The sequence below is a fragment of the Enoplosus armatus genome, chromosome 4 (assembly GCF_043641665.1).
Source record: "Enoplosus armatus isolate fEnoArm2 chromosome 4, fEnoArm2.hap1, whole genome shotgun sequence".
In the NCBI taxonomy this organism is placed as follows: domain Eukaryota; kingdom Metazoa; phylum Chordata; class Actinopteri; order Centrarchiformes; family Enoplosidae; genus Enoplosus; species Enoplosus armatus.
The window spans coordinates 8143738-8169984 of NC_092183.1; the positions used below are offsets into that span (position 1 = coordinate 8143738).

The 26247-nt window shown below is 41.0% G+C and overlaps 2 protein-coding genes across 3 annotated transcripts; one reads left to right on the forward strand and one right to left on the reverse strand.

Moving 5' to 3' along the window:
* Window positions 1–1899: 1899 nt before the first annotated feature.
* On the reverse strand, window positions 1900–26133 carry pi4kab (phosphatidylinositol 4-kinase, catalytic, alpha b). Of its 2 annotated transcripts, XM_070903604.1 has the most exons (54): window positions 26020–26133; window positions 25443–25536; window positions 25065–25153; window positions 24906–24978; window positions 24529–24791; window positions 24255–24321; window positions 23049–23197; window positions 22876–22941; window positions 22665–22761; window positions 22350–22541; window positions 22141–22241; window positions 21725–21854; window positions 20774–20903; window positions 20586–20681; window positions 20281–20464; window positions 19517–19620; window positions 19051–19219; window positions 18915–18965; window positions 14848–14956; window positions 14232–14368; window positions 14014–14147; window positions 13834–13916; window positions 13673–13743; window positions 13412–13536; window positions 13236–13317; window positions 12942–13025; window positions 12520–12609; window positions 12045–12164; window positions 11105–11119; window positions 10888–10980; window positions 10641–10797; window positions 10419–10546; window positions 10139–10297; window positions 9483–9634; window positions 9291–9398; window positions 9066–9193; window positions 8593–8751; window positions 8361–8440; window positions 8019–8218; window positions 7470–7560; window positions 6700–6867; window positions 6240–6293; window positions 6018–6138; window positions 5806–5935; window positions 4594–4737; window positions 4403–4473; window positions 4204–4310; window positions 3977–4081; window positions 3705–3830; window positions 3428–3548; window positions 2671–2830; window positions 2494–2583; window positions 2307–2390; window positions 1900–2197 (listed from the first exon to the last, which is right to left on the reverse strand). In XM_070903604.1, exons 1-54 carry the CDS (start codon window positions 26116–26118, stop codon window positions 2146–2148), a joined length of 6192 nt encoding a protein of 2063 aa, XP_070759705.1. In that variant the 5' UTR covers window positions 26119–26133; the 3' UTR covers window positions 1900–2145. The 2 variants fall into 2 exon arrangements, with proteins under 2 accessions (XP_070759705.1, XP_070759704.1); XM_070903603.1 differs by lacking the exon at window positions 11105–11119.
* On the forward strand, window positions 15614–17935 carry serpind1 (serpin peptidase inhibitor, clade D (heparin cofactor), member 1). Its single transcript, XM_070904781.1, has 6 exons — window positions 15614–15873; window positions 16155–16798; window positions 16885–17033; window positions 17141–17265; window positions 17435–17579; window positions 17744–17935. The coding sequence occupies exons 1-6, from the start codon at window positions 15614–15616 to the stop codon at window positions 17933–17935; spliced, it is 1515 nt and encodes a 504-aa protein (XP_070760882.1).
* Window positions 26134–26247: the final 114 nt, after the last annotated feature.

A 26247-nucleotide genomic window follows, 5' to 3' on the forward strand; every position in this document is an offset into this window, starting at 1 on the left:
AGAAACCTGACAATTTCGGGGTTGGGCTGTTTTATTATAGTCATTTTCCAGCATCAGTGTGTTTAACATAACCTGTTTTGCGAGACCATACATAGTATTTCACACAAGTCTGTGTCTCCAGTCCATGTTTCACAGCAGCAGAAGCAGGCGAGCACATGTTAGCCTACGTTTAAAGTCATGCTGCTGTCAGAGGGCAAGATCTTCTTCAAAAGCAGAGTCGCTCATTGCATCTGTAAATGCTTCAAGGCCCACTCAAGGCCACTCTCATGATCTGAGAGGGAAACAGTTTGACAGCTGTGATGCCTGAGCTCTGTTTCAGACATGTCCACAGAGAGCGCCACCCTCAAAACAATACTGAACACTGTGGTCGTGGATTTGGTTTCACACTAGTTACAACTGAGTGGTATCTTCTTTGACTCTATCAGGACCGGCCCCCTCAAGAACTTAGGAACACATTAAATATGTCATTATATGCTGCCCTCTGGTGGAGGTAAATATAAAATATAGCATGTACTGGAGGTGCTGAAGAGACTTTTAATATGGTTTCCTTCCCCTTTCCATGATCTTTTCTGTCCTATTTTATAGCGTATCTATTTTCATACTCTTCTTATTGTAAAATTAAAGCCCAACTGATTAATGTTCAAAAGCTCACCTCCACTGATCTTTAAACAACCATACTGGGTGATTATGCCTTCAACATCAACAACATACACAACATTTAGAAGCGTTTTTAAAAAAGGCTTGCCTCCCAAATGAGTTTAAAAGTTACACAAAAAGAAACCTATCCCAGCTATTACAAGACAACCTCTGAGGAGGCTTTTTGACCCTAACTACAAACACATAATACCTATACTCTTTATAAATAATACATTTTGGATAAACAAAACCAACTTGATTGTAACTGATTTGTCTCTAACTCCTGTTACCAATGTAAGGCACTTAAACAGTACTTTATGGTACCATCAAGTGTAACTGTGATACACTTTCAATAAGGAAAACTTCATAATTAATGAAACACCACCAGCAAGAATAAGACCGTTTCTTTAAGTTAATAGACTTTTATTTGATTTCATATCTTATGCATTCTCATTCAAAAGGCATGAAGATAGAAAAGTCGACAGAAAATGGGTCATGGATATAAATATACAAAGAGAGGCAAAATCTTTACAATCAGTAACATTACATACAGGCTTAAGCTAGCCATATGGACATGGGGCACAGCACTTTGGATTGCTAAAATAACTTTCACCAAAAGCTACACTGGACACAGGCTACATGGTAGTTAACGCTTAACTTCATGCAACTGCCCAACAACATTCAAGCTGTGCCTTACCTTCAATCATAAACAATAGAAAAGTTTGATTTATATGCATTATCTTCCCTCCCCCTTTGGCAATGCTAAATATATAAAACTCAGCCCCAGTGTTTCCCAGAACTAGTGTGCATCGTTTCTCCCGAGGTAACTGCAAATATGGAAACCCAAAAATACAGACAGTGTAACTCAGTGTCTATACAGTCAGTCGCCACTGTTGAATGCAAGACGAGTACCATGCCACAGAGAAAAGAAATCTGACAGGTCCATTAAAAAGAGAAGCACAGTAGTACAGTCAAGTACGAGATGACAGAATAGGCCACATTGGTCAGAACTGAAACCGGTCTACTTCGGCTACTTCAAGTATCCAATTACATTTTAAACCCCATCTAAAATCAACAGCTTTGAGAATCCACATTCACAAACATTACAAATGATCTAAAATTGGCACTAACTCTGATTAAGTATTTACTGAACGTGCAGATTACCAAGAGTTTTGTGTTCTCTAAGTGCACAGAAGTCAAGATGCTAGTGCAATAGTATAATAATAATTAATAACAACAGTGATTTCAACATAACATAATAAATAAAGGAATAGACAACTAATATAAGAAAATATGGTTTGAGAGGAAACAAGAAGCTAAAGCAAACACAAAGGACAACATCCAACAATCAGCAGAAACAATGAACCACAATCTTCAATGGTGAACATTAACAAAGGCACAAACTCACACACACGCACACACACGCACACACACACACATACACACACATACACACACATACACACACCATGTACCAGCTAATATATGCACATGCTTAGGCACAAACGTTTAGTATGGGATCTGATTTTGGTAATACTGGATCATGTCGTAGGTTCTACTCCTGTAAGACAAATAAGAGCAATCGGACACATGTGAATAATGCTTTCTGGAAGTCAATATTAACAAGAATATAAAGAAGAATATGTCAAGTGTTTAGGTTTCGTACTGACCTGTTGCTGAGGAAGCAGTTCTGGATAACTTTGATGATGAAGGAAGCTGCATCTTTCTCACTCAAACCAGGGTTGAATCGCTGCCTGGATGTGGAGAAAGAGATTTTGAGCAAACACAGCAAATGATGTTCAAACTTTTTATTCTCATTGGCAGACACATACAAACACATCCACATTTCTGACTCACTTGAGCAACTTGATGGTCTGTCCTCTGAAGCACGGGAGGCCAGTGTCCAGCATGAGTGTGACTAAGGAGACCACTCCATCCATGTAGGGCCTGATTCACCAGAGGGAATTTGTCTTAATGTTACATGTCAGCCATCTTTGTAGTGCAGTTTGCTTCATAATGCTTCTGCATACTCACCTGACAGCCAGGTATCCCCTAACACACATCTCCATGAACCATTTGAAGGGTGTCGCCTCCATCTTTCCACCCATGATCATCACCATCTCATCGGTTAGCTTGATGTCGGGCTCCCAGCCGAGGTTCCCGCCAGGAGAACTTTCAAACATGAACCCGAAGTCTGGAAACACACACACACACACATTTTGTTTAGAATGCTCCAATATCATGTTGCAGCATGAAGATCATGTCTGGCACTGTCAATACAAATACAATCAGTCAACAGAGCTGGCAAAGACTGCAGACAGAATGATGCAAAATAAAGGCTTGGCTTACAAAGGTTATAATTCATATATTGTCTCAAAAATGGACAGAAAATTTGGATGCACTTAAGACAATCTGTGGTACCAACCATTTTCCAAAGATTGCTAGAAGTTGTTTTTGATTTTTGAATGCATCTTCCTCCCTTCCACGCAGACATTGGTTTCTATTAGTATAAGTCAAGTCAAGTTTAAAAGTCAGCTGGCACAGACTTAGTAATCCATGGCAGTGATAAAGTTATCGTTTATGTTGTTTTTATTATTTTATTATCATGTGATGATGCGGTTGTGCAAGTAGAGTCTTGAAAGCTTTTGGGAAGATACGAAGAAGATATACTGAACCATTTATCTGATTTGGCTTGGGCAACATTAAGTCTAATACAGCCCTAAATTCATATCAGGGCCACACATACATGTCAACTTCCATAAACTCACAAGGAAATGCACACAATACACACCGATGTGGATGAGGTGGCCCTGGCTGTCCAGCATGATGTTGCCGTTGTGTCTGTCTTTTATCTGCAGCAGGAAGAGCAGCAAGCTATAAGCTGCCATACTGCGGATGAAGTTGTACCGGGCCTGAAAAGAGAAGTGTTGGAAGAAATATCAGATTAAACTGTTAGTAAATACAATATGTGAACACTGAGAAATATGGTATAATGTTACAGGTGTAAATTACTGATGACTGATGATGAAAAAGCCTGTTCAATGGAGGTTGTGACATTTGGCATTTACCTTCTGGAACGCTAGTGTGGATTCATCTCCATACTGGTTCCTGAAATAGTCGTACATGCCGAAGTCTGTCTGTCGGCCCAGCTGGTCACGAGACTTGCAGTCCGGGATGCACTCGATCACTCCACACTGTGGTGGAACATCAGAAACAGGAAGACTGAGCCGTGGTTTGATTACAGGGGAAAGTTAGATTTGCTGTTTCATCATCTTGGTGGAACATTTGTTTCAAACATTCAGTAGTTCCTGAAGATAGGAAAAGTTTTATATGAACGTACTCCAGGGGCTGTGGCCACCACCCTGTAAGGAAACACGTAGAGATCCAGGCCCACCAGCTGGAAGATGTTCTTAAACAGGCTGATGATCTGAAGAGCCAGCATGTCCTGTGAACACAAAGGACGAGATGGGAAAAACGGGAATTCAAGCATAAATAATTAATCAGAGGAGGATATCATGAAATGGATGGGAGATAGCAGTGCAGTGAGTTAAAGTGTGAAACTGAGACCTGTCGGCAGTCGTCTCCCACTTTAAAGATGGCTGCCTGCCAGCAGATTCTCTTGGCCTCCTCTTCATTCTTCGCATCATCTACAGAATCTGAGCGACACCGCATACCTGAGGGGGAGAAGTCACCACATACTGTTTGTCTGTGCGCAAATTTGAGAAGTTCAATATACTATTTTAGGTTCATTTAACATTAGCAGTACCTTCTTTTTCCAGCTCACTGACTCCACACCTCCTAACTTTGAACTTAGCCAGGTAGGGAGCTTTAGCAGCACTAAAAGGAGACACAAAGGGATACAAAAGTGCTTTTGAAAAGGTTCAGTGACGCTGTCACATTTCTTTGTGAATTCTGGTAACTGTTACGAGCATTATAGAAGATGGTTTTGAGGCCCACCTCTGCATGGGAGTCCCAGACTTGTAGTCTATATCCAAAACTATGGCCTCTGGGTTACTGGGAAGATAACAGCCAGGTTGGACTTTGATCTGTGACATGGCTTCCAGGCAGGCCCTCTTCCTCTCCTCCCCTTTGGGAAAGGGTCTAATGAAGACAAACAAAAACAACTTGAACACACTGAGTATCCACACCTCTCTGACTGACTTCACTGAGAATATTATGCATACATATCTCGCTGAATGACTTCAGACTGCAAGTGACAGTTGGGCTCAGTTGTTATTCACAGAGGGGAGTCACTGGGGTAGAGAGTAATAGAGAGTGGAAGCCGGGGGACAGCAGAAGTTTCTCCCCTGGACAGTTGCAATTAGTGCTGTAATGAGGGCTGAGGGGAATTTTGTCTGTCTCTAGTGGGCTGACAAAACCCTGTCTGTAAGAGCCGGCAATAATGGGACCTGTCAGAAAACTTCTCATCAGCCGCAGAGTGTACACATTGGTAGACAGGTAGTCACAGGCAGAGGGACCGGTGCATAATCAAAGAGACATTACAGCGACCGATAGCCAAATATATGAACAACAAAGGGATTTAGAGAGTAGATCAGTGGTGGTACAAGGCAGGGAAAACATCTTGGCTCAGGGGAAAACTTGTTATCACTTCATAAACACCTTGAAGATTACCTAGAGGGATCTGTTTAACAGAAAAGTTAAACTGTAGTATTACTTTGAGGCCTTTGGCAAAGATCAGCGTCTCAGCTTAATAAAAGTTTCTCTAATAAAAGAAAGTCAGAGATTAAGACGTGTGATGAAAATGAGAGATGAGATGATGATGACAATAATGAGATATAAAATCAAGCAGAAAGGAGAAGAAAATAAATCAAGATTATGTCTTATCGTAAAGGGAATGCAGGCCTTGCTGCATGTTTTAGCCTATTATGTCATATTTACTTTACTGGCAGAAGACATATCCCTCAATTTGTGGAATGGTTTTAATACATTTGAGTAAAAGTTCACAGTGATGAAACCTCAGCCAAATTTCAGGTCTCTCAAAACCGATACTAATACTGAACTGAAACTAATGGATGTCAATAGGAAAATCAATCTAAAGTGTTATGGTAACTTTGGGACAAGTGCAGTAAAGATGTAATGTAAAGAATATGCTACTGTAATTAATGGCCTAACGCATGCTAAAGGCTCAGTAAAAAAGTGTGTTCATACTTGATAATGGCCGACACGTTGGTGATCTTGTTAAAGAAGTCAAACTCTCTCTGGTAGAAGTCTTTGGCCGGGCCAGACAGAGAGCCAGTGATCTCCTCCACCATCTGCTCCAGCAGCTCACCTATGTCAGCTACAGGGAGAGAGAACATCATAGTGTTTTACACTTGTGCATGTGTTGACTCAGAAGGAGATGGTGAGGGTAAGTATCTCACGGTCTTTCTGGTTTCCTTCCTCGTCCAGGAATATGTTGGTCTTCATGTTCCAGATGAACTGGTGAGCCAGAAGCTGAGACTTCTGAGCGGCCCACAGGATGTACTCTCTCACATAACCCATCTACATCAGGAGAGAAAGACAAAGAAAGTTCTGATAATTTAATAATATGAAAATATGTGCGCTTTAAATGCATTTGCTGATTCAGAAAATCTGATATTTACCTTGTCATAACGAAGTGCCTGGACAATTTGAGGAATGTAAAACAAAATCGCATCCTAGAAACAGTGGAAAGAAAATATTTTACCAGTGAAAGAAATGCCATAACTGTGTCAATGTATACAAGTGAAAAACAGTCCCCTGCAAATAATGTGTGCATCTCTTGGGCTTCTCAGTCGCACTTTCATCAAATTTCCTCAATGCTGTCTGAGATACTATGTCTGAATGTGGTTAAGACTTTATCATTAGGCATATCAGTGTGAATTATAGACCCCTGAACACAGTACTAAGATCAACTATTTGTAAGACCTTTCGCAAAATCAGTTCTGATGATGTTTAATACTACTACTACTACTACTACTACTACTACTGCTACCTGAGAAAGTAATGATCATTTCATTACAAAGGGAACAAAAACAAATGCAACAGGAATGACAACAGCTGATTGTGTATGTGTGAACATACAGGAGGAAAGGAACGGAGCACTTTGACCCCGTACTGGGCTGTGAGGGGGTGAGGAGGGTACAGGGAAGAGAAGTAGGACAGTCCAGTTGGGGGATCTGCTGGCGCCCAGCACAGGATATGACTCAGCTCTGGAGAGTCAGCATCAATTGTGTGCCACGTCACCAGGAACTGAAGAAAAACAAAAAAGAGAGAAAGAAAATTGAGAAATATGATTCAACTTAGCCAACATTTACATCATTAATAGGATAGGTTGTACTCCAGAGGAAGCTGTGTTTATTAGTTACTAAAGTGACTGGAACAAACAATATGTCAAGGTGGATCATCCGCTAAATTATGGTGGCCTTTGGGGAAGGCTGTGCTCTGCCTCCCCTGCTTCTTCTTTAGACAGGTACGAGGCTCATTAGGAGTTCAGTCGGGTAGAACTAAATGAGGACGACTAGAGGAAGCTGGAGAGAAAGATATTACTTCAATAACACCAACATTTCTCAAGTGACAGAGTGTGGCCACTTGAAAGAAAAACACTGAATGAAAAACTTTTCCCTTCTTTTTAACTTTTGCAACTTAACTGAAATGCAGAAGCCAAAGAACAAACGACTTAAAATATCGGGGGGGGGGGGGGGGGGGGGGTTCAAGTGCTTCAAGTCAAAGAAAGTCAACAGCACTTAATGAAACCACAGTAATATCTGTCAGGGACTATCTATTCACTAAGATGAAAGCGTATGACTGAATCTATAGTTATAGCCATAGCCACACAACTGCCTGGACCTCACCTTGACTGCTTCTGGAACATCACACACAGCAGCCGGATCCATTCGCACTAGGCGAGTCACCTCAGAGACAATAGCCTCAGTGTTTTTAAATCTGAAAAACAAATAAAAAACTGAATGGGTTCCTGTCCAAGGAATGACTTTACCTATTCCGATAAACTGCACTTGTCATGTCATAAACTGTATGTGTGTATAGAGAACACTGTGTATGGTTGTATGTTGTGTAGTTGCTGTCTCGTAGTTTCACATTCCAATTATCTTTATTCAACAACAAGATCACAGACAGTCCTGTAACTAAGCCATAGAAGGCGTGTCAGCCATTTGTTGGTGAATATATTATGCACATTAAGTAAACAGTAATATAGTGCATTAAGCTGGTCCGTTGAGGATATTTACATTCAGCTGGAAATTGTAGGTGTTTACATGCATCTTTGTTGTGTCGCTGTTCGAGCATGATTCAATTACTTCTCGCTCCAATACAGGGCAACTATGTGCAGAGAGTTTTGACATTGATGAAACTTGGGATGTGATGCATTTTGTTTCTCCGTGTACCTGGCAGGCAGCTGCAGGGCGAGGTAAGGTGCTATGCTCCAGGCCAGGTTGACGTTGTCCTTCCACTGTTTCTCCGTCAGACTGATGTATTTGGACCTCCAGTTAGCGATGCTGGTCTCCACCGACTGTTCAGTAGCAATAGCAAGCTCCTGAGTGGATAACGGGTTGTACCATATCGTCAGCCGCTCAATCTCACTGGCCTAGAGAGAGACATACAGGGAATGGGATTCATCATAATTGTCCAATAAGGTGTCAAGTATAGATGTAGAAATGTAACAATGTTATGTACATTTCCTACCACATATTTGTGAACATAAATAGTGGTTGAGAAAATGTAAATACCAGTAAAGCCAGTAAAAGAGTCCGGCGTTTCATGTAGTACTTGTGCAGCTGAGAACCTCTGTTGCTTTTTTTGGATAATCCTGAAACAGTACAGGACAGCAATTCATCATTAATACTACTAATATTACTAAAGACCATCTATGAATAAGAAGCAGATGGAGGTTCAATTTCATTGTGACATGGTGTGTTCCAGCATAGCTCATGCTAGTTTCACATCCTGTGTGTGTTTTACCTGATTTCTTGGATATGGTGGACATCCCAGAGGACAGAGGGTACGTGTTGATCCATCCCTGAGCCACCTGCTGCCTCTGACCCACAGCTGCATCAAGACTGCTCCGGCTGTCTGTCACTGCCACTACAGACAGGCTGTTAACCGACATGTCTTGGGGATCTACACAAAGAAAAATATCATTAATCTATCCTACAAATCAATTATCCATCCACCAAGAAAATGTAAAGGCCCACATACCAACTTCACCTTGGAAATGATCATGATTAGGCCTTTAAGTGAGTTATAGTGGGAAAACATGCTTCTTGACTTGACAAAGAAGCTCTCTGAGGGCATTTTTGACTGCTTTCTACATTTTGACTTCCTTCCTTCCCTAATCTGTAACCTGGGCATTCCACACAAACAAAAAGAAGCTTTTAAAAAAACGGAAAATCAAATACACATAGACAGTTATTATTACTGAAAGACTGTGGTACCTGGGGGAACCAGCTGACTGGCAGCCAGATACTTCTTGTCTGACTGCAGGCTGGCATAGAACTTGATCATTATACTGATGTCTTCTCTCAGCCTCTTATCTGTCTGAGTGGGAAATTTTGGAGCGACACTACACAAAGAGAGAGAGATGACAAAGAAGTTAGTGGACAGAGAGACACACTGAGTTTTCTTTTTTGCCAACAAAACAGATTTAAATTTTTTTCTACCTGAAGTAGTCAAAAGCTGTGGAATAGATCTTCTCTCGAAGCACATTTCTGATAGTGGAATTTGTCACAACATCAGCATGCAGAAGAGTCAGACCCAGAGTGAGCAGTCTGAAATGAAGCAAAATGATGACACAAATTATTACAGTATTTAAGATTAAACCACTTTGCTGTTGTCATAATGAGACACGGTACCTGAATCTTGGTCCAATGGCAGCAACATGACGGTTCAGGCTGCTTTTGGGTCCTCCGACACTCAGAGACAGAGATCTCTGCAAAATGGCGGTAAAAATCTCCACCTGGTCAGCACTGCTGTACTTGGCTATCTCAAACCGCTGCACCAGAAACTGGAGGAAGAACAGAAAGAAGGAATAAAGAGGTGATAGTTTCCGACCCTTATACCCTTAAAATAATAACTGCAATTCATGAAAAACAGATCAAAATGATAAAAACTTTCTAGATGAAAAAATCAGACTGTTTTATTGCATGATGCAGCTTGAAGAGTTTACCTTTCAAGTTCTCTCAAGTTTCAATGTATAGAAAGTAGGTGATCTCCATAATAACAGAAAATAATAAACCAAAACCGAGTAAAATAGAAACTGTCTCCTACACAAAGACAGTTAAATGTTTCAGAGAGATTGGCAAATGATTCTACAGTATGTCCCTTTAGAGTAGCATCACAACATTACAGCCCAGTGAATTGCTGAAGATGACCATGCTGCGTGATTTTTACTGACATCAAGCTACGTTATCTCAGTAATAATAATAACTTTAACAGTAAGTACACGTTGGCCATAAAGAGGACAAGAAATCAAATACGAAGCGGTGGTTTATGTCTGCGTGTCACTGACCTCTATCCAGAGGAAGTGAGGAATGACGTCAGGTGCACAGGGTGCAGGTTGACTCTCCTCTGAGACGGCCAGAGGGCCGGCCTCTACCTTAGCCTCCGAAAACAAACCCATCTTCAGCTCTACTGTCATCTGCCAAGCTCCTGCCATCTCACGCATGAACTAGGCAGATAGAAAAGAGAAGATAAGAATGAATCTATTCTATAATGTGTCTCAAACCAAGATACACAATCATTTAACAAGTTGTCCATATGATTTTATGAAAAGTGATAATTATACATACTGGCACTTCCACCCCGTTGTGTGCAGCCAGGAGCCATTCCCAGCAGGCGATGGCAGTTTCCATGCCGTGTTCTGTAAACATCTTCAGAGGAGACCAACACAGATGGTGCAGGAGCTGAGGATCGCAGTCTGAAAGACAAAATATAGAAAATTTGCATAACTGAATTATTAAAAACTGCTGAACGACATTAAATCTAAAAGTAAATGAGGCAGAGCTGCTCACTTTTGGTAGTTATAAGCAGGGCGGCCATCTTGAACATGACCTGGGTGAAGGCCTCTGGGTCTTTTCTGTCCAGAGCACTGGTCATCTGATGGATCATCAGTTTGTTGAGGTCTGACTGGCTGTGAGTCGCCTCTGAGAACTGGATCATACCAGCCACCTAGGCAGCACATAAACAGACAGGTAAGAATCATACTGAATGCAGAAAGTCTGGGAAAGTCACATCATCTGCACAATATTAAGACGTCACCTCTCCTGTGTAGCGGTTGCGCAGGTTGAGTGATGCCATGAAGTTGGAGTAGTCCTTCTTCACACATGCTGGTCTCTCTGTCAGCTGGGTGGTCTAATGAACAACACAGTTTAGGAGCCACTTAGGGCCACACAGTCACCAGCTAGGAAAGTAAGATACGTAGCTGTACTGTAACATGCCTGAGCCCTGTCTCTCCGTATTTAGTGTTCAGACCAACCTGAGGGAAAGCAGCCTATGGTTGGCCACATGGTGGAGGACAGCACCAGCATAACCAGTTAGCCAAATGGTTCAACCAGCCAACCAACCCACCCGTCCATTGTAGGTAAGTAACCAGGCAACCAGCAAATCGGTAAACCAGCCAAGCAACCAGGTAGGTAGTTCGGTGCCATTCAATAAAGACAAAATACAACAAATGAAGCAAATGAAAAGACAGATATAGCAGAATGCAAGCCCAAGAACACATAAGAAATGCATAGCAAGCGAAACAATGTCACACAGACAAGTAAGCATGCACACATGGACACACAGCACTATAAACCAATAGATTCCCAGTGTTTACGGCGCTACAGAACGCACACAGAATAACACATAATAAAACACATAAATGTGCACAAAGAATACAAAAGACTTCTGCTCCGTGTTAGCACAACTGCAAAGGCTTTGACAAAGCAACTAGTTGGCACATTTGTTAACTTAAAAAGTCATTAGTTGGACAAATGTTAATAAACGTTAAATCAACAAGACTGTAGGGCCAACGTTAGGAAACCATATTCTTATATATAAGTTTGCAGTGTGTTTCAAGGATGTTACAAAAGTGCTGCGTCCTTCTTGATGCCCCAGGAAGTGACAAGGCATTCGTCACTTCCTGAGGCTCTAAAGCGCTAAAAAATATGTAACAGCTCAAAAATCTTTGGTAGGACTCAAAACACAGATACTGTGCTTGTGTTGTTGTGGTTTTTGATGATGTGTGTCTAAACAATGTTTCAGACAATACAGTATCGTTAAGGTGACAGACTGACACTTGTTCTGCAGTCTCTGAATATACTAAAATGTGACAGGTAGCTCAGATCATTAATTTGGAAAATTCAGACCACCCTTAATCTGGGGAAAGGGTTTGCATGGAAACATGCAGCGATGTCCGCATGTGTTTGACTCACGCCTAGAGTAGTACTCTGTCTGTTGTAGCCGGCGAAGTGCAGTATGCTCTCTGTGGCCATGGCCAGGCCAGTGTGCTGGGACAGTCCTGACACCCAGTTCTGGTGCTTGTTCAAGTACTCCTGCACAAAACACATACAGGTACGATATAGGAATGAACAAAAACAGAGAAAAGAGGAAAAAAAATACCCTCCATAGTCACTATAACTAATTTAAGTAATATGGGGTCTTAGTTTTATTGGTATTACAGCCGAAGTAGTGTTGCTTAAACTATACAGACACAATTAAAGTCAACAGCTGTGAAGTTTAGACTTCCAGCATCTCAATTTTCACAAAAGGAAGCAGTAGCTACAATGAAATGTACCCCTTTAATTGAGTGTGTGTTAACCCTCTCTTCATCTCCCCACTTCTGTTGCCCTTTCTGATGTCAAAGAAGAGATCTCCACTCCGAGGACACATAAAGGTAAAGGAACTCGCCTGTAGGTGGGACTTTGTGACTGAAGGGGCCCATTTCATTGCCTCTTTCAGGATCTCACCACAGCGAGCAGCAAAGTCCTTCACTATGCTCTACAAGGAGATAAGGAAACCAGGATATGAATATTTATGAAATACAGACAGACTGTTAGACAATCAATTTTAAAAAAATGTATCCCGACACAAAATGTTGAGATCAGGCAGACTCTTCCTTACAGATTTGGATTGTAGGGGGCTTAGTTAGTTGAGCAAATCATGTCATGTAAAAACACCACATAAAATCCATTACAAAAGGATAATTTAGCCAATGAACACATTAAACAATCCAAAAAGAACTAAGACTGAGCAAGAGGCCACAACTGTCTTTAAAACCAATAATGTGCTGCCCTCTAGTTGTCATAAGTGTAACAACAGTCCAGACTCACCTCTCGGGCCTCGTATGTGTCAGGAACAGTGATTCTGTAAGGGGTGTCTGGAATGTCGTAGTATGGCTGATCCTTATGAATGTCCTAAATAAAAAGAGAAGACATTTGCTGCAATTGAAGCTTATAGATGCACCTATCTAAAAACTTCCCTGGGAATAATTACAACTCCAACTACAACGCTTTTGTTCCACCAGAAAATTCCACACGATTTCCCACCCCTAGATGTTCATTACAGGGATTCCAACCAATAACCTGGCACTGTGTTGTTCACACCAGCTCTCCACTGATACTTACAGCACTTAGTGACAGAGAGAGTGTCTGCAAGATGTCCAACATGGTCTTCAACACACGGCCGCTCCAAAGCAGATGGGGGAATCTGGTAGAGGTAAATGAGAAATAGGATTCATACTGTATAAACATGATGTAAAGTAAATGTAGGCAGAGAAGGTTCTTGGATCATTAACACTCACGTCTCAGCCAAACCAGAGAGGTATTTGTCCGCCACTCTGCGGATCCTCTTGTGGATGTGGTTAAAGTTGATCAATAAGAATTGGGCATGTCGCTCCAATTCCTCCTCATGCTCTTTAGTCTTGGGCTAAAAATATAAGAAATATACTTCAATTGTTATTCATTGATACTGAAGAATAAAACATATGTTCAACAAGACGTCTAAGCCTTCTTGAAATAGTTTTGCTATCACCCAAAATTTTAAGAGAAACCATGCTACCCACCTTCTCAGCCATCATCTGGAGGAAGACATCAAACACCTTATCGCCAACACAAATAATGCACTGCATCATGCCTGTGAGGATAAAAAAGGAAAATTTGAGAAAATGATTTACACAGCCTGAGGAAAAGAATGGCTAGAGGTGAACAGGTGTAACACCCTCACCAGATTTGTCTTTCTGGATGGCTTTGTCCTCAAAGTATCGAAACATGACCTGGAACCTGTCAGGATCATTGGACCGCAGCATCCTGAACAGTGCAAGAGCGAAGAGAGATATTACAAAGTTTCATAATCTGACCTCACAATATACATAAAATGAACAATGTGAAGTGAAATGGAGCTGACCTCATGTATTCTAGTCTGTAGACTGAGAGCAGGTAAGTGGACATGGCAAAGTCTAGCTTGTTGATGAGGGCAGATCCTTCAGGAGGTGGGTCGAGGAGATTGCTGATGGTCGCCCGCAGCTCGCTTAATTCAGCCTGGAGGACAGAAACGGACAATTTAAAGAGTAGTCCTGGTATTTTAACTAACTTACTGACAAAAAAACACTGTGAGCACTGTACCGGCGTGACTGTATCATTTTTCAGGGCAGAGTTGTATTGCAGTTCGGAGCGAAGAGGTTCTCCACTGGGAAAGGTGAGAAGAGGAGACTTGGTGGCAATCTCACACACACCTTCATACCACTCCTCTGGCCAAAGCCCTGAAAGGACGAAACATATATCCAGAAATGCAGGGAGCACTGAACTGCAGTGACTGACACTGGTGTTGGTATGTTGGTATGCTAATATCTCTAATTTGAATCAATTTTTTAAACCAGCGAACAAGTATGTAGTATGTTTTTGGTTATATCTGGGTTGAAACTGATGCCAAAAATCTAACTTTATCTTATTCAATGTAGCCTTTTTCACACAGATAAAATATTTCTATTTCCCCATTTGGTGTGAAACAAATAGGATCTATGACTTTCAAATAAAGGCAGCAGGCACCTTGATGTATGTGAAACTCCACACAGGTCAAAAACACCAGCATTGAACAGGGAGGAGATTTTGTGACTAAAACAAAATCAGGGAGTGTATCTTTAAATATCAGCTCCCCCTTATTTTATGTGACATAGTGCAGACGTGCAGACGACTTCTACAAAACATGTAGCATACTGAAATCAGTTGATCCCTTGCTTACCTGATCCTTCGACAGCAAAACCCATGACCACAGAGTACAGCCAGAAGTCCCTGAACAGCTTCTGGAGTCGGGGCTTGGCCTCTTTGATTGGCGGAAGCCGCCTGGTCAACTGTGTGAGATAGAAAAAATGGAAACAGGAAAAGAGTGAAAAATGTAGAGTGATTGATGTTGCAGTACACAAATGATCACATTCTGTTGAAGTGATCATTTGTGAAGTGAAGTGATCTGAAGGAAAAGTAAAATGGAAATTCCTTCAAATACAAATAGCTTAAATCTTTTTGGATATGCTACAAACTGAATAAAAAAAAGCATGAAAATAATACAAACAAACAACTGCAAAATATATCTTACAAGGCTACAAGCCCTTTAATAGTTATTATTATATGAAATCTTTTTAACACATAGGCTGAATTGTGAAGAGTTAAAGATTTTAGGCAATCACAGCACTTTTTGGTCTGTTTGATCTGGTCTATTTGTTCAGGAGGAGCCCACATCAAAGTTCAGTTTTGTATTCAATTCTTTGCTCTTAGTCCTACAAACAGAAGCAACACAGCACTTCCTGCCAGCACACAGTAAAGGTAAGACATGTTACAGACTGAGACTTCTATTAAGGGAATTTTACATAAAATCTTTTGTATTTTTAGCCGGTGAAGACATGATTTTATTCCTACAGATTTCTTTGTTTTTATTTATTACTTAAATCTACTAAATGTTGATCAGATTATTCATTACGCCATTCTAAATGTCCATTCCCTCTGCCTTTAGGATGTGGGTCATCACTGTCATCTCTGTGGTCTGTCTGCTGGTCAGTCCATCCCTGGCTGGGATCAAAGACCTCAGCTCTCACTTTGCTGAGCCTCAACCGGACCCCAGAGGGTTTGAAGGGGGGGCATTGGATATAGAGGCCATCCCCTTGGAGTTCCACAAAGAAAACACTGTCACTAATGACCTAATTTTTGATGGCTTTGAGGATGAAGATTACATTGATTTCGATAAGATCCTAGCTGCGGGCAGTGACGACTACATGTGAGTATTAACTGTTGTTACTTCTCGTGGATTATATCACAAATAAAATTTGAAGAAAAATTAAGTAATAAAGCAAAAGAAAGGACTTGCATATTCTTCATATCTATAGTGTATCTAAGTGTATATAATCATTGTGTGTATAAAGTACCAAAAATAAACTAATACTTATAAAGCAGCTGCTGTACAATGCAATGTGATATGAGTATTTTGGAACAAAACACCAAAACAAATTAAGAGTGATTCAACTTTTCAATGGATGATGAGTTCATGATATTTTTCAGTGAAGGGGATGAGATAGATGAGATTGCCACACCGGCACCAGACATTGACATCTTTGCCGAACCCTCCGACCCAAAGATTCGCCGTGCCAGACTCCTGCGGCTGTTCCACGGCCGGTCTCGCCTCCAACGCCTCAACATTGTTAATGCCCATTTCGGTTTTAACCTCTATCGAAGTCTTCGTAACGATGTTAACCAGAGTGACAACATCCTGCTAGCACCAGCTGGGATCTCCATCGCTATGGGGATGATGTCTTTAGGGGCAGGACCTGGAACCCATGATCAGATCTACAAAGCGCTGGGATTCGCTGAGTTTGTCAATGCTAGCCATCACTATGACAACACAACAGTGCACAAGCTCTTCAGGAAGCTGACGCACAGGCTCTTCAGGAGGAACTTTGGTTACACACTACGCTCTGTAAACGACGTCTACGTAAAGAAAAACGTCTCAGTGAAAGACACTTTCCGTGCAGAGACAAAGGCTTATTATTTTGCAGAGCCGCAGTCAGTGGACTTCAGGGACCCTGCCTTTCTGAACAAGGCCAACCGTCGTATCCTAAAGCTAACCAAAGGGCTGATCAAGGAACCGCTCAAGAGCGTGGACCCAAATATGGTGCTGATGCTGCTCAACTACCTATACTTCAAAGGTGGGAGAAAGCTGTCTGACTTGTTTGGTTATTTGAATCACAAAGTAAACATATGACTCTCTGGCCTTATTTGTTTGTATAAACAGGTACATGGGAACAGAAATTTCCCAAAGAAATGACTCACTATCGCAACTTCCGCATTAACGAAAAGTCGAATGTACGCGTGCCAATGATGACCAACAAAGGGAACTATCTGGCTGCTGCCGACCACGAACTAGAGTGTGACATCCTGCAGGTGGGTGGCCTCACACTGATGTGAAATTTTAACTTTAAACACGCATACTGATCCATTAGCAAGTCAACTGAGCTGCATAATAATAATGTAAGCGTTCTTATTTTCAGCTCCCATACACAGGACACATCAGCATGCTCATTGCCTTGCCTAGGAAGATTACTGGCATGAGGACCTTGGAGCAGGAGATCTCTCCCACCGTTGTCAACAAGTGGCTCAAAAACATGACAAACAGGTCAGCAGCGTTCTCCCAATGAGAAAGCACACTGTAAATAATAATATGCAATAAACCTTTTCAATGGGAGCTCCTTCATAGTTAATGGATTGAAATGCTGAAAATGTTTGGACCTAGTGGAGATTTAAAAGCCATACCAAGAGGAAACTTTTCTATGCCTCCCCTTCAGGACTCGAGAGGTGGTGTTACCTCGGTTTAAACTGGAGCAGAACTATGACTTGATTGAAAATTTGAAGGAGATGGGCCTCACAGACTTGTTCCAGGAGAGTGGAGATTTCTCTGGAATGACCTCTGAAAAGGTTGCCATGAACTGGGTGAGTAAGACTAAACCAGTCATGATTTTACTTAAAAATAACCAAACATCAAAACAAAATAAAAGTTTGTTGGTCACTTAGTCACTGGACACCTTATCTACTGCAATCAATAATCCCTAGAAACTGTTTCAAAATAACAGAAGCCTTCCGCTCTCCCTCCCCAGCTGAAGCACCAGGGAACCATCACTGTGAATGAAGAGGGGACAGAGGCTGCTGCTCTGACCCAGGTGGGCTTCATGCCCCTCTCCTCTCAGATCCGCTTCACTGTGGACCAACCCTTCCTCTTCCTGATCTACGAGCACCGCACAGACTGCCTTGTGTTCATGGGCCGGGTGGTCAATCCCTCACAGAGCTAAACTTCACCAAAAAGCTAAACTATTCCCTACAAATTCCATGTTTGGTTAGAACTACCAACTAAAACATTCCTGATTTTAATAGCTGGAGTGTTGTTTTTTTTAAATAGGCAGTTAGTACAATATGTAAATGTAACATTAAGTAATGAGTCTTTATGTGTATGTAGTCTCTTAGTGAACATTTAAACTTTCTCCTTCATATTTCTCAAAATGTTGTGAGTCTGTCAGAGTGACTCAATGAAAGCTTGTTATCCGTCTGTCAATGTTTTATCTTATGCAATGAGGTGAGTGGAGAAATGTGCTGTCAAAAAAATGACATTATATAACTGTCATTAACCTAATGTCGTACTGTAATACTTGCAGAAAGACCACCGAAAACATGAATAACACAAGAAAGGGGATAATAAAATTATATATAACACTGACTAGACAAGACTTTCTGTGACAAAAAGCTTAAAGTTGTTACATTATTACCAGGGGAGTGCTTTAATGAAATATTCTTCTTATTAATTATATAGGTATAAAACAATATTATAATTATTAAGTGATTAATTCAAACAACATAAAAATAATAGAAATATTACAAAATGATCATCTCAATACAACGACAAAAATACTACTTCTTGTTACACAATTGTAGGACTATACACTTGCATATATATATATATATAAAATTGTATTAAGAAGTTAATAGTCATTAATAATAATTCTATATAATAATATATCTTAAGAAAAACTAAGTTGTACGATTGTAACATTCAGCTGTGAACTGGTGACACAGATGTTTGTACTGCAGCTAACAAGGTAAATATTTGATAGAGTTAAATGCTAACTAACCACTTGGAGTCATCTGAAGCACTCAAATCCTTATGTAGATCATTTAACTGTGCTCTATGTGGGTATTCTAACACTAACTCTTGTCTTCAATGAATGGGAATCGTCTCCAAAGGTGCAGCCATTTGTACAGACATCACATACTCACCACAGCAATCACTGGAATGAGGACTCCAAGATTTCCTGCACTACCTGATGCCTATGGGAGATAAAGAGCCATTACCAATTTACCAACAATGCTGTTATCTATTTCCTGTTGTGTATAGATGCATTTAAGCACGTACCTTCAGCGCTGGTCCTTTGTCTGAGGCCCTCTCACTGGCTCTCTTTCCTTCCAGGCCCAGTTGGACAAACAGTTCTAAAAGGTTCACCATCAGTTCGTCCACCAGTTGCTCCCCCTGCAGGTTGGCTGCGATGTTGGCCAGAGCATTTATCACTGCCAGAGAGCAGTGTCTTGGGGGGGAAAGACAGCAAAGATGGAGGGAACAGTTGAACACAATTATACTCAATGTAGAAATATATATGCACGAGATATAGATATTTATTTTATTCATAAAATATAACAGAACACACCAATTTAACACAAATCAGGGGAATGTGCATTACTATTATTGTCTACTACTGCTGACCACTTAGCAGCAGTGATCAACAATTATAAACATTCTTACAACTATATATTCTGCTTCTACAGTACAACAGTCCCCTGGTGCAACTGGTAATTCTGTGAACAGGGTAAGAGCAGATGCTGACCTGTAGCCTTGATCTCTGTAGTCTTTGGTGGCCGAGTAGACCACTGAACTGGCCTTCACACTGATCTGCTGGAACAGGTTCCACACTTCCTGATAGATGTATTGCTACAAGACACACAGACAGACAGACAAAAGTAATACTGCGCAGGCACCAATCAGCTAAAGATAATGTGTAAAATGCTTTTTTTTCATATTTGATAGCTAATCTTCTTCTTACTTCTTATTACATTTACAATTTTCTCAAAATCAAAAATCCCATTATTAGGGATGAGCAAATGTGCTGATCTGTATCAGGAGGACCGAGGAAGGCATTTTGTGAGTGATCTGTATCTGCTGCATAAAGGTCAGGTCCTTTCCAGCCCTTTGTTAATTATAGTCTATCGCATTCTGGGTATGCCGGCTGTCAAAAACACCCCATTACACTCCAATGGGGGTGTTAACTAAAATACTGGAACCTATTCTTAGTGCACACTGTACTGAACAACTAAACAGCCAGCAGGTCTTCAGTAATTACAGTGTGTCAGCCCCTCTGGGTTAAGAAAAAAGGGTTACATTGCTTCTATTTAAGCAACAGTAATAAACATTTAGTCTAATATAACACAGTTACTATCAAATAAATCTGCACACCCTCTCCAACTACACCAATGCTTTACACTTTTGAATGATCCCCTGGTGATTATGTACTGCCCTAATATCTTTTTTTAACCATAAATGTAAATGCAATGGAGGCAAGATGCTAAAAAATCATTTTATCTTTCAACTCACGTTTCCTGTAATGACCATGCAGCCAAGCTGGTCGATGATGAGTACATCTAGCTGTGACGGAGGCTGGCAGAACTTCTGTTGAAGGATTTGTAGGATGTGCTCCATGACTTTAGGAGTGTCTCTCAGAGCCACTGCAATGTGGCCCAGTGCTCGAATGGTGTGATCTGGGATCAGATGGGCATCCCTGGCAGAAAGACAAGCTCTTATTTTTAGAGTAGCTAATCATGAGTGTCTAGGACTTGAAAACATTCAGGGCGAATACAAGGCACGATGTAGCTTTTTTTCCAACCAGAAATGTTGCTCACTTGTCATTCTCCTGTGAAATGTATAGACGGTTGGACAGACTGGCCAGAAAGGCCTCCACTATCACATGGTCCATGGTCAGACCAGCTTTCAGACATCTGAGAGATAAGAGATACAACACACCAATGAACAATGAAAAAGAAAAAAAATGATTTTCTCATCACAGCTGTGCCAGGTGTTTGTGTCTGACCTGCATATGTTGTCAATGGAAATGTCTCTCAGCTGCTCGTACATAGACGGCTGGTCTTTCCTGTTTGACAGGACGTTGAAGGTGGACTGAGAGTGCTCATTGGTCACATTTATCCTAATTTCTCCAGTGCCTTAAAAAGAGTGATAACATCAACACAGAGAGAAGTTAAAATGAGCAGTTTTAAATCTATTACAATTTATTTTTGCACAGAAAAGAAAATGGCTGATTGTGGTGCCAAACCTAAAGAGCATGTTATTTTTTAAAGTCTTAGCAGCACAAATTAGCAGCTAATCTATAAAAAAAAAGCAGTACATTGTGCAGAACAGCACAAAAACCGGATTTGCATTTCCAATTGTCTGTAATTGTAGCAGCTCATCAATGAACACAATGTTCAGATCAATAGTGGATGAGGGCTGAATGTGACAATGACACTGTTATTGATGTATATTTGTCACTGAATCATCAGCCACAGCCCAGAGTCAGCTCGTGTCCCATTTACATTTGTGCTATATTTGGGATAAGAAGGTTCCTGCTGGATGTATTATAGATACATTATAGGAAAATGTGCCATTTTGTTTTTGTTTCAATTGTGAAATATTAATTTTGATTGGTTAAATATTACATTTCAGAACTTCAGCCATTGTACAGCCAGTTTGCTTTATAATATCCACACAAATATCCTTCCTTTTAATTTGTTTAACATACACTTGTTGCTGACTGTCGGTCTGTGTGTGTGATATGCTACCGTGTGTAACTTTGTATTAAGTGTCTTGTCTTGTTTGTCTAGTTCAGTGGTTCTCTGTCAATGTGTATAAGTTTTAATTGTGACTTGCTGAGGGGCTACAGAGGAAAATTAGCTTTAAGATAAAATACATCAAATTGTAACCTTTATGTGTAATATTGTACATAGGCCCTTACAAATGAAATAAATAAATAAATAAATATCTGTACCCGTGTTGTACTGGCTGTGATACTTGTAGAGTTTTATAAGAACAGGAGAGGGAACCACCAGAAAATCCCTGAGAGAGGTTGTGGCAGAGTGAGCAACTACTGGAAACCTCTCACACAGACGACCCAGGCCCTGAAATGGGGGGGAGACAATCAGAGAAAATAAAAAATTAATATCCAGTAAATAATAGAAATGTATGACATGCAACACAGATTTGTGTCCGCTTCAAAACCAAACAAGCATGTGCCTGACCGCCCTGAATCACCAGGATACCTGACACTCACCCACTTTAAAGAAATTCTCCAGACAAAATCCCATGATCTAGTGTTTTGTGTAACATTTCACTTCTATTTGAGCAAATATCTTTATGCTCCTTCTACACTGTAGTATTATACCTGTAGGCAACAGATGATTATACCTGTAGGCAACAGATGAGCAGGGGCATGTGAGCAATGATGACTTTACTAGATGTTTTCGACTGCAGCTTCTCTGACAGTTTGGTGCACAAATTCTCAGCTCCTGAAAAATGACACCAGGAAGGAAAAGTGATGCAACCAGGACAAATAGACACATCCAGTATCCTCTGGTTCTGACATCTGAACACACTGCTCTGCTACAATTGATTACCTTGCTCATCTTTGACTGCCCACACCATGAGATCCACGCAGGCAGCGTTGGCTTGGCAACGAAGCTTGAGGGGGCTCTGTTCCCCCAGCAACCCCCCCGTGTCATGAAGTATCCGCTGCAGCTCTGACTGACTGCTGCTAAACTGTTCCAGTACAAAGTCGTGCACTTCCCGCACAAACGCCGGCTGCAAGGCTGAAAAAGATGAAGAGAGTACGAAACTTTGACAAAGTAGTCTATTTAATGGACAACAATAGCAATCACAGGAATGTGTGGGCTTCAATGCATAACAAATAAGCTATTTTATTGATGCCTTACCTTTCATGTAGTATAGTGTGTCCCGCAGCATTTTGAACACACACACATAGAGAGGGTCACTGAAGGTTTTGTAACAGAGGTTGATTCCAGGATTAGACTTAACAAACAGAAGAGAAAATGACAGAGAAGATTATTTAACTGATAAAGGCAAAATTCTTACTGTGAATTTACCATTCACGATTTTTTGTACAGACAATGGTTATATAGTTACCTCTGTAACTTCCGTCATAGTGGCGTCCAGAGTTTTCAAAAAAGAGTCAGAAACAAACTTCTTCACCTGTGAATCGACAATATGCAAAACCACTGGTAAAGATGAACTACAGGTACACAGGATGGGAAACAACAGAGGCAGTATCTTGGTTAACAGGTAGTGGGCTACTGTACCATGCCAAGGAGCTGTCGGAGCAGATCAACAGGCACCTCCACCTCGTTTTCTCCTGCCCCCAAGAAGAGAGGAGACATTGAGAAACTGGAGCTGACTGTAGAGAAATAGTAGTCAGGATCTACGGAGCTGCTGTCTGGGAGGTAGGCTCCTGAAATGAGACCAGAGGACATAAAAAACGTGTGACAAGTTCAGGGTGCAATGGGTAGCATTTAAATGGCATAATATAAGGATAACGGTTTGTTGCTGTACTATACTTTAGTCTACTGAGATTACTGTCAGTGGTGGAATGAATTTCTTTTCTTTCTTTTATTGATTCTGACACCAAAAACTGATGATAACAGTTAATGCTGGGAGCTGAAATTTGTTTTGCCGGTAAATGGTAAATGGTTTTCACATATACAGCGCTTTTCAAAGTTAATGGTTCCCAAAGCACTTTACAGATCAAGTCTCATTCACCCATTCACACACACGCCGATGGAGACCGAGCTACCATGCAAGGTGCTGGCCTCCATTGGGAGCAACTTAGGGTTTTTCTCTAGCCTGCTCTACCTCCCGTGCAACAGTGCTAACCACTGCACCACCATGCCGCCCCAAAGTCAAATGAAGCTGAACTGCAAATATCTCTAATGTCTCAAATATAAGTCTGGCCACTAACAAAAACCTAACTGGTCTGTAAACCCCTTTAACAGTATGACTCCGAACCAATATAAGCAGCAGGAAAATTGATGGATGGGCTATCATTAAAAACACTGGCAGTTCTGTTTGTGATGGTATACTAAATATTTTAATTGTTATGTCACATAAAGCAAACACAGCTATTAGCTATCTTATGATAAGAAAACCGTCATAACTTAGCAGGCAGACAAGACCAGTGCCAATACAGACTGTAGGGAGAGATGACTTCAAGGCAATAGGGTAAACACTCGATGTGCCGCAATGTGTTACCTAGCAACAAAAGTTTCACGCAAATTAAAATACCTTTACCGTGTGCATTACTTGTATTGTTACAGTATGTGAGATATGTCCGCAGAGGACCTAAAAAAATATCATTCATTCAGGACACAAGAGCAAAGAAACAATAGGCAAGTACCTAGTTGTTCCATAATGCTGATGTCTGACAGTGATACGCTATGATGAGCTGACAGAATCCAGGTTTACATTGGCAAACACAAATTTAATCAAAGTTTTTGTTTCTTGAGTTTTACCTTCAAAGTAATGTGGGCCAGGGGCTGTAGGAGAGCAAGGTGAGTGGCCTCCTGGATCTGTACAGACCTATGAGACAGCACATTACAGAACATTTCTTTCACCACTAACCAAACATAACAAAGTCATCAAGAACTACTCTCTTTCTCTCTTTGACACTTGACTAGTAAAACAAAATCACAAAACATGTGAGAATATTCTGCAGTCACCTCTAATTGTCCTGAACACACAAAACATGTCTTGAATCCAACCAGCTCTATCACAACATACACACACCTGTGCAGAGGAATCCAGGTTGGTCCCGGTGCATCTGCGCAGAGTGTCACCCTGGCACACAGTAAGCAGTGAGGAGGGCAGGATAGAACGAAAGTCATTGAAGGACCTGCGCCGCACTCCCTCTGTCTCCTCTGTGACGCAGCGGGCCTGTGGCGAATCTTTGGGGAACAACTTGGACAACAGGGCTTCGTCCGTGTTGCTGTAGCGGCCGAATGCTCGAGTCATGCCGAGCAGGCTGGGGGCAATATACCTGCACAGGTAGACTGGAGGCAAAAGAGTATCTCTGAAGCTTTGTGAAGGACTGGTGTTATGCACTTTGTTGCCTGCGTGTGTGTGTGTGTGTGTGTGTGTGTGTGTGTGTGTGTGTGTGTGTATACCTTTGTCATGATTATCAGGTGTTTGGCACATGTCCTGGAATGCCTGCATGACCTCCATTATAGTATTCAAGATCTGGAGGGGAATCATTAGAAATTAGCACTTAACTGCAGTGCACTCTAACCTAAGAATGATATATTATCACCACTTTTTAATCTGACCTCTTGGCGGGAGTCTGGGTCCCTCTGAGCCACATCTGCCAAAAGAGTCACTAGACAGAAGCTGAAGTTTTCTGCAACGGGGAGAAATTCTGAAGAGCAGAAAATTACAAAAACACAAATACCTTAATTTAAATGCCACATACATGTGCAGCAATAAAAAGAATGACAAACAGTCAGTAAATACTGTAACAGAGGATTAAGTGGAAACTGCTGTCTCATGGCATTTTATAGATGGATATCAATACTATCTCAATATGTCTTAGATAGTATTGAAAATGAATGAAGAATGACTACAGATATTACTTAGTGCACTGTTACAGAAAGTAAATAGAGGCCATTGTAAAACAAAAGGCTCCACCATAAGAGGATTGTTCTTACCCTTTCCTTTCTTTCCTGAGCTCTCTTCGATCCATTGGACCCGTGGTAGCCCTCTCAATAGGCTCAGCAAGTAGGAAACAAGTATGTCTTTGTGCTGCGAGAGTAAAGCAAACCATTACACATCACAAACAACTGCACTTGTTGGCACAGAGCAGCACTTTTGTTTGCCTAACAAGCACTGACAAAATTGAGAGGTGTTGTTAATTCTGACACAGAATCAAACCTAGGTCAAAGAAAATATATTAAGCATTACTTTAACACTGAAAAGTGAAGCTACCATCTCTACATAATCAGATGGCTGGGAAGCTTTCCACACTTTGTCTCAGTGTGATGAGGTTAGAGGCTTACATGGCCAGCCGCATGTCTAATCGCCAGCTTAATCAGATTATGAGAATAAGCTTATCATGGTGATATATGTGGAGTCCTGTGAGAGGCTGGTAGTAAAAGCAGACTAATAGTACTAATATAATAATTCTTAAATATATCATGCTGCTGCATCTCTATGTAGTGATGATGAAATGCATCCACTGTGTTAAAAAGGCTCAACAGCTCGACTTTTTTACTGACCACCACCCACCTGTAAGCCAGATTCCACCAGAAATACAGCCAGCGCAATAACAGCATCTCTGCGACGTACGTCTAGAGTGAACACACCGCGGACTTCCACTGGACACATACATTGTAGTTTCTGGACCTGAGAGAGCACAAAGAGCTGTCTGTATGTACTTGCAGCATTAGAAAACACAGCAATTTAAATTTGAATTGTTTAGTGATACATTAAAAAGGCCTGTTGGAGAGTGATTGC

What these genes read in the sequence shown, in the direction of transcription:
- serpind1 (XM_070904781.1), top strand. Translation starts at nt 15,614, where the DNA reads ATGTGGGTCATCACTGTCATCTCTGTGGTCTGTCTGCTGGTCAGTCCA. An exon ending in TAGAGTGTGACATCCTGCAG is followed by an intron (nt 17,034 to 17,140) that starts GTGGGTGGCCTC and finishes TCTTATTTTCAG; the next exon opens with CTCCCATACACAGGACACAT. An exon ending in AAAAGGTTGCCATGAACTGG is followed by an intron (nt 17,580 to 17,743) that starts GTGAGTAAGACT and finishes CTCCCTCCCCAG; the next exon opens with CTGAAGCACCAGGGAACCAT.
- pi4kab (XM_070903604.1), bottom strand. Translation starts at nt 26,118, where the DNA reads ATGTGTCCAGTGGAAGTCCGCGGTGTGTTCACTCTAGACGTACGTCGC. An exon ending in ACCCAGACTCCCGCCAAGAG is followed by an intron (nt 24,979 to 25,064) that starts GTCAGATTAAAA and finishes ATTCCCCTCCAG; the next exon opens with ATCTTGAATACTATAATGGA. An exon ending in CCTGCTTATAACTACCAAAA is followed by an intron (nt 10,547 to 10,640) that starts GTGAGCAGCTCT and finishes TTTGTCTTTCAG; the next exon opens with ACTGCGATCCTCAGCTCCTG.